General features: G+C 41.3%; 1 protein-coding gene across 1 annotated transcript; it reads left to right on the top strand.

Moving 5' to 3' along the window:
* The first annotated feature begins 3,965 nt into the window (after positions 1-3,965).
* Positions 3,966-6,592, top strand: LOC106516770 (angiopoietin-related protein 4). The gene is made up of 7 exons (XM_014007281.1): positions 3,966-4,471; positions 4,598-4,708; positions 4,797-4,884; positions 5,318-5,431; positions 5,547-5,642; positions 5,725-6,000; positions 6,083-6,592. The coding sequence occupies exons 1-7, from the start codon at positions 4,007-4,009 to the stop codon at positions 6,262-6,264; spliced, it is 1,332 nt and encodes a 443-aa protein (XP_013862735.1). The 5' UTR covers positions 3,966-4,006; the 3' UTR covers positions 6,265-6,592.
* The last annotated feature ends 1,450 nt before the right edge of the window (positions 6,593-8,042 follow it).

The raw sequence follows: 8,042 nt of genomic DNA, 5'->3' as shown, positions 1-8,042 counted from the left end.
GGAATTCAAGATGGCGTCTACTCACCAGAACTCAACAGTGAGTAAAACTCTCTTAATTTTACTTTTAATWGTATTTCTGTATCAGTTTCACTGCAGTCTGCTGGTATCCTTCAAATAATAATTTCTCTCTTTCATGAGTTCAACGCTCCAAACAAAAAAACTAAAAGCAGCAAAATCTTTGAAAATTATTCCACTGTTTCTATTAAAACCACAACGAGAACAGTAATGACGTTTTTAGAATTTTTGTCCCATTATCGGACAAAAAAACTGCATCTTAAAACAACATCAGTGTCCTCTGACATCCTTTTATTTGATCTAGTAGCCAATGGAGAAACTTGAGAAAACATCTAAAGAAAAAAAGGTCATTGAGTCAATAAAACAATGGATAGTGCAGCTTTGTACTGATCAAACACAAGTTATAGAAGCAAATCTTTTTCACGTTAGAGCTTTATGTAATCTGAGTAAATGTTACTTCATTTTTTGGCAAAACAGCAATAAAGATTAACACAGATTATTGCCCCTGCTTATTTAAATTCAGAACCTAAAGATAAACTGATAATAGAAACAAGAACAAGAAAAAACACTTTGAAAGTTATTTTGAAAAAAATTACAGAACATGATGAGCTTCCAGACTTTCTCTTCCTGATTTAGTTTCATGAGTCTCCGATGACTGTGCAGCCCTGGTTTAACCCAGAACAGATCTGGTCCGGTCCGGTTCGAACCTCCCGCTCGTTCTGCAGCTCTCACAGGAAACAGCTGTTATTGTAATAGAGCCCCCCAGCTTTAAACACAGCTCCTACTTTCTGTCGAACATTGTGTCCTGACACAACTCTGATGGGAGACGTGTCTCAGGGGTCTGTGTTTAAAAAATAAATAAATAAATAAAAAATGAGGAGCTCAGCAGAAACTCTAAAAGTGACTCACGCCGGGCCGGGGGCGTCGGGTTCGAGGACATACGTGCAGAACTGCAGCAGGCTGCATGCACAAGTACGTGCGCAGAGGCATCAGCAGGAGCTGCAGTGTTCCCGGTGTGAAATAAAACCCCCCTGTACCCTGCAGCGGGCAGCTGGAACTTTCATAAAACCCATCGTGAAAATGGAGATTTGGGCGTGTATACTGACAGAACAAAAATCCCTGCCAACTCTCGTCTGTCTCTGTTGGGTCAAAGATGGAAAATAACAGCAGGAAAATTTATTTTACATCATAACTCTATTTTTGTTTTGACTCTACACGACCTTTAATCTCAATGAACTCTGGATTTCTGTGGTTGTGATTGCCAAGTTATGATTTCTGCCCAGGCTGACGAGTCTCAACAACCATTGGGTGGATTGTCGCCACAACATTTTCTGGAATTTTTTCATCGATCTTTTAGAAAATGCACTGAACCAGTTAAAATTAATGCTACAATACTCGTATCGAACTGGTTTCTTAACAGGTTCTTCACTAATATCTCAACTTGAGTTTTGAACATGTGCAACGACTTTTATTTTGAAACGGTCAAAAAGCTGAGAAGGCGTCTCCAATCCGTCTCAAAATAACAAAACTGTATTTTGACACTTTCCTGGGAGATCTCCTGACCAGAAAACATCTGAGGCAAACATCCAGGTTTAAAACCAGCGATAGAAAAACTGGTCCAAATCTGTCTATCTTACAGCAGCAAAGGTGGGTAGAACAACAAAATAATGCGCACAGCCAACAATGCAGCAGTAGCGATGAGTGATTTTCAAAACGTTTCAACGGTGGCTGACAGTTCAACTAGTAGTTCAAGCTTTCAAACCCCAAAACACATTACGGCAAAGGCTGGTTCACCCCAAAGATCCGGTGCCCCGGCACAAACAGAGCAATGTTGTATATGCTGTTAAGTGCCAGGAGGACTGCCAACAGTTATACATCGGGGAAACAAAGCAAACACTGTTCAAAAGAATGTCCCAACACAGACGAGCTACATCTAATGGCCAGAACTCTGCAGTTTTCACTCATTTACAGGCCAGCGGTCACTCTTTCAGAGATGAGGATGTTCTCATTCTTGATAGAGAGGAACGTTGGTTTGAGAGGAGTAAAAGAAGCCATTTTTGTGAAGAAAGACCGTCCATCATTAAACAGAGGTGGAGGCCTCCGTTTTCAGTTGTCCCCCTCCTACAGCGCGGCTATTGCCAGTATCACTCCACCCCCTGTTAACAATAAGTGTTAATTAGGTGTCAACGATAGCCATGTGATGTGAGTATCAGTCACATGGAGGCAGGGCTTAAAAGCCTGAATTYTGCCTGAAACTCTCAGACTGAAGAAGTCTCTTGGAGGAGAGACGAAACGTTTCATTAGAGAAGAACCCGTCCAGAAGACCTATACAATTTTTTTCTTTTTGATTTTTTACCTGGATTACTGAGATGCATCAGGACATAGTAGTTCAAGAGTTTTCTCACAATTTTCCTTCAGCTAATCTCCCTGACAGTTTACAAAAGCGGGCTGATTTAAGCTAGTAACTGAAAAAGACAGCCACAAGGGAGTTTCCAACATGTTTCTGAACATTTGCGAGGGTTCTTAACTCATGGCCTGAGTCACAGGCTTTTTGGAATGTGTTCCGACAAATGGGTGCAACAAATTTTCCTCTTAAAACATTTATGGAGTTGCTGCAGGCATCAGGAGCCCTTCTCAAACCTGCATATTTGTGCACCGCGTATTAAAAACTCCAAACACATTTTGTTTTAACGTGTCCTTTAAAGCAGTGGTTCCCAAACCTTTCAGCTTTTGGATGGTTAAATAAGAGGATAGTAACATTTATTATGCTAATTTCATCCATTTCAAGTACACTAAACTCACTCTTTTGTAAAACCTGAGGCAATTAATTGTTAGTAGTGAATTTTACTAATTAATCATGAATTTTTCCAGACCCCACTGTGGGTTCAGACCGCAAGTTTGGGAACCACTAATTTAAAGGGAATCCATGAAAATGTGTCCTGAAGTCACAGCCCTATGACACCTTTAGGATCTGAATTATTGTTTTCCAGTAAGAGAATCAGACAGATCCAAACATGAGTCACAGGTAAAAAAAAAAACCTCGTGACAAACAGAAAAACTGACTCTGGTAAGTGAAACAAAAAAATCAGTTTTCTTCTTGTGAAACTGTGTCAAAACATTTATCCTCTGAGGATAAACTGAAACAACTTTTCCTCAATCTCTTTTTTTTGTATTTGTATTTACTTCATAACCTTGAAAAAAAATCTAACCGTTTTGATGAAATCTGAAAGATGAATCACAAGTAAACAAATGATGTTAAAGAGGAATTTTGTCATTGTTTGCCAACACAAGAACAGTGTGTTTTAAAGATATTTTCAGGCAGGAAAACATTGTGTCTGGGAGTGTTTGTGAAGGATTGTGACGTCAGGACTGAGTGAACAGAAAGGCCTGAGGGTTGAACTTTCCCCTACTTCTCACAGAGACTCCTTCATCTCTGATTTTGCTCCTGCATTCCTCCTTCAGCAGCCAGTCGGCTTCTCCCCGAGACAAAACCTCAGACCTCAGCTACCTTATTTTTTTTTTACCAGTCAGGTGATAAATCAGTTGTCTATCTGAACCATGTTGGGGATGTACGGTGATGTTTTAAAGATGCGTAAATCAAGCTGAAACTGATAAATTTAATCTATTAAATGTGGGTGAAAGGTCCCTTTGAGCATAAAAAACAGTGCTGTCATTGGCTTACCTTCCTGAGCCAGTGGAGAATCAAATATTTGTTTAATTTGCAGCCATATGGAGGCTAAGAATAGAGCATGAATGGCAACGGACCATGTAAGGAATCATTTATTCAATAAAAAAACTCAGTAATTTAGATGTTGTATTGCATCACAGCCTCTGAAGGGCTTTCCCCGCCTCTGTCCTCCCCTCCTCTTCCTCCCTTTGTCAGCAGCCAATCAGAGGAGGCCTCTGCAGCAGCACAAAACTATAAAACCGTCACTCGGCAGCCACACAACAAACAGAGACTCACAAAAGAAGCAAAACCAAAGACACCAAGATGAAGACGCCTCAACTTCTCGTCCTCCTTTTGACCCTTCTGGTCCACGCAGGATGCGGGTTCCCCTCCGACCGGGAGCGCCGGGACAAGCACGCCTCCTGGGATGACGTGAACGTGGTGGCCCACGGGCTCCTGCAGCTCGGCCAGGGTCTGAAGGAGCACGTGGACAAGACCAAAGCCCAGATGAGAGACGTGAGCGGCAAGCTGAAGGTCCTCAACGGCACGGCGGCCGAGCTGGAGAGGAGGCAGCAGGAGCAAGGAGAGGCCCTGAAAGCTCAAAGCAAGGAGGCGGAGGAGAGGCGCCGGCTGCTGACGGAGCTGGCCGAGGAGGTGAAGGCAAAGGTGGGGGAGGTGGCGCGGCAGACGGGGGACATCACGTCCAGGATGGACAGACTGGAGGAGGTGCTGGCTGAGCCGGCGCTGGACAGCAACGACAGCGAGCACCAGAGGTTCTCCTTCATCCAGGTGAGCAGAGGAGGAGATTTTCAGAGGGTTCTCATTAAGAACTTAAACAACAAATCAATCTCATGATCCGTAACAGTTTGTTTTTAATTCAGCCAAGCTAACAAGTGTGATTTTTGCTGTTTCCAGAGGTTGATGGCGTCTCAGAACAGACGGATCGACCAGCTGGTGGAGAAAATCCAGCAGCAACAAGACAAACTGGAGAAGCAGAATCTGCACCTGCAAGCCCTGCAGAGCAAGGTGAGACGTCAGACACCAGACGCTGAAGATGATACAATACTGAATGAAAAATGTCAAAGATTTAATCTTGTGACTCTGCTTTCTGAAGGTTGCACATAAGAGAGTGAAATCACACCGACGGAGAGATGAGGGGACGGCACAGAGAGTCGAGGCACGGCACAACCAAGCTGAATCAGGTAACAGTTCCACTGTTTTCAACCTAAAAGCACGAAAAACCTGATAAATGATTGATTTTCACAAAACAACCGAAATATTTTTGATTCCCGAATCCCGGTGCATAAAAATTAACAGAGTTAATGCTCAACTCAAACTGGAACACCGAGTACAAATTCAGAAAAGACAGGTTTTAGATACAAAAACCTAATCGTCTGTAAGTTATTTTTATTTTTAATTTACCAGCTGTTATCAATGGATCGTGAAGTGACACAACAGCTCACCTTTGCACTTCGAGATATAAAGTTTGCGTTGCTGGCAGAGCTGTTCAAAGACGGTGCAAAGATCAGAGAAAATGAGGCAAACAAGAGAAATGAGCGTCAGGGACACAGAGCTGTGAAACGTTCAAACAGGAGGTCGCCGTGGTTCTTACCTTGATTTTGTGTTTGGCTGCAGGTCTACCCAGAGACTGTCACGACCTGTTCGCACGAGGGCAGCGAGCCAGCGGCGTCTACACCATCCAACCCGAGAACTCGCAGCCGTTCAACGCCCTCTGTCAGATGACTCCAGGTGAGTCAGGACTAGTCCAAACCTGAGTTCATTAGTCTCAGCAGAGTTTAGTAAAAAGGGGGAAAGAAGCACATCATATAACATTTTAACTCAAATATTTGCCGTTTCTGTTCAGACGGCGGGTGGACCGTCATCCAGAGACGTCAGGATGGATCCCAAAACTTTGACCAGCTTTGGGAGAACTACAAGAAAGGCTTCGGCAGCCTCGAAGGTGAGATTAAATCCATTTAAAATGTCTGCGTGAACAGAGTGTGTAAAATAGCACAAACTGACCACATTTTTTTATCTTTTAGGAGAGTTCTGGCTGGGCTTGGACAACATCCGCTCCCTGTCCAAGCAGGGTCGGCAGGTCCTGCAGGTGGAGCTCTCAGACGAGGTGGGGCAGCAGCAGGAGGCTCGATACAATTTCCAACTGGACGGAGAGGAGAAGAAGTTCGCTCTGCACCTCCAGAAGGACTCCTCGTCTGGAGCTCAGGAGCAACTCCTGAGCGCCGATGGTCTTCCCTTCTCCACCGCAGACAGAGACAACGACCTCACTGCAGACATCAACTGCGCCGAGCTGCTCTCAGGTACAAACCCCTCCCACGGATCTGAACTAAATCAGACTTTCTGAATAGTTTTGTTTATAAAAAAATGCTCGTATCTCGGCAGGTGGTTGGTGGTTCAGCAGCTGCGGTGAATCAAACCTCAACGGCAAATACCCCAGACAACCAGAGCAGAACCGCAGACTGAAATTCAGAAGACAGGCGATGTTCTGGACCGTCACGCCGGGCCAGAGCGGCTCTCTGAGGACCACGCTTCTGAAAATCGCACCAGCATCAAGGAAACAATAAACCCGTCTCAGAAAGACAGAGCAGCACGAAAGCTGCAGACACTTCGAATCAAAGTTTTATTTTATTTTTTTACTTGATGCTGAACTACTGAAAAACTAAACAAATCGCTGCAACATGCACATCACTGATCTCCAGATGATCCAAGATTTCTATGCAAAGCATAAGAAAACTGAAATCCTCAGTTATTTCGGTCACACTGACTGCAACATTATTCCCTTTGTGAGGGACTTTTTATTATTTGTATTTGAATTAATTACTTTGCAACTAAAGAATGCAGTTTTTTACACTTTAAATATTTGATCACAGAATGAAATGTTTTTTATTTGTACGAGGTTGATGAAAATAAACTATTTTGAAGATTAAACGTGAAGTGGTGCATTTATTTTATTATTATTATTTATTATTTTATTTTATTTTATCCTTTAAGGATAAAATAAAATATCACAGGATATCAATCCATCACAGGATAATATCCTGTGATGGACTTGCGACCTGTCCAGGGTGTACCCYGCCCCTCGCACTGTGACTGCTGGAAATGGGCACCAGTGACCCACGCGACCCTGAAAAGGAAGAAGCGTGTACAGAAAATGGATGGATGGATGGATGGATATTTTATTTTATTTGTTACTAGATAATAATCATATAAAGTGAGCATTTGTTTTACTTTATTCCACTTATATTAAAACCCATTTAAGTTTGTGCTCAAAATAATGTGCTGAGATGTAACTGAGTGTTTTTAATCACAAATAATCTCTTGTATCAACACCTGAGAGATTTCATCAGAAGTGTATCAAAGCGAGAGAGAGCGAGAGTGAGGATGGAACAGAAAAAATATTAGGATTTTTTCCCCTCACCTGTTTATTTATTTATTGTTGTTTTTTTACAGCATATAACCCTTTTAAAATTTAACAAACAAGGCTAAAAACTCTCGGAAACTATGAACTCACATGTGGACATTACAACAGGATGTTGTTACCATCAATAAATGTTAATTTTTAAGTTTTTAATTGCAAAAATTACTTTTATCTTATATGCCTGAAAAGTTTTTTTTTTTTGAATGTTTGGTTCTCTAAAAACATACCCACGTTTATATAAAACCATGAAAAACCATATTTTACTCCAACTGGAGCATATTTACTATATCAAGTAAAAAAAATCATGTTGAGGCAAATTGTTTAATTGTTTTACTGATTCAACTGCTTGTGGTTTTAGCTGTGTTTGATAGATGCAGATATGGTTTTTTTTTAGCTTTTGCCAAATTTCTGAGGTTTCTGTGGATATTAAACATGTCCATGTTTAAATGACAGATTTTAAGTTAATAAAGGTTAAAAGAAATAAAAACCAGGATGTGCAGTTTTGCCCCTGGTACTGGGTGGCGTGGGGCTCAAGAGGTTAATTTTAGGTGACAAATGGTGCATTTCATTTACGGGAATATTAATTAAATAATGTAAGAAAAATTAAGGATTTATGTAGGATTTTGATTTTTAATTAAGCAAAATTTCAACATTAAAATTAAATATAGGTCCAAAACCAGGTAGTTTTTGTTGCCAGGAGGCATTAATGTAACATCAGTCAGTAATATGAGTTGTTTTGATTAAATTTAAAAGGGCACCTATTATGCAAAATTCACTTTTTTCATGTTTTTAAACTTATTTTTGGGTCTCTACTGCTTAGAGAAGCAGTCCAAACACCAAAAAAATGCACCCAGTCATTTTTTAGCTGTAATTACATGTATTTTTATGTRTCTGGAAACATGGTATTTCTCAAAACACGTTATT

This window comes from Austrofundulus limnaeus, unplaced genomic scaffold (assembly GCF_001266775.1).
Source record: "Austrofundulus limnaeus strain Quisiro unplaced genomic scaffold, Austrofundulus_limnaeus-1.0 Scaffold41, whole genome shotgun sequence".
NCBI classification, from domain to species: Eukaryota; Metazoa; Chordata; class Actinopteri; order Cyprinodontiformes; family Rivulidae; genus Austrofundulus; species Austrofundulus limnaeus.
Note: the sequence above shows the minus strand (reverse complement) of the source record. Positions and strands in the feature narration are given on the sequence as shown.

What these genes read in the sequence shown, in the direction of transcription:
- LOC106516770 (XM_014007281.1), top strand. Translation starts at nt 4,007, where the DNA reads ATGAAGACGCCTCAACTTCTCGTCCTCCTTTTGACCCTTCTGGTCCAC. An exon ending in AGAGGTTCTCCTTCATCCAG is followed by an intron (nt 4,472 to 4,597) that starts GTGAGCAGAGGA and finishes TGCTGTTTCCAG; the next exon opens with AGGTTGATGGCGTCTCAGAA. An exon ending in AGGCTTCGGCAGCCTCGAAG is followed by an intron (nt 5,643 to 5,724) that starts GTGAGATTAAAT and finishes TTTATCTTTTAG; the next exon opens with GAGAGTTCTGGCTGGGCTTG.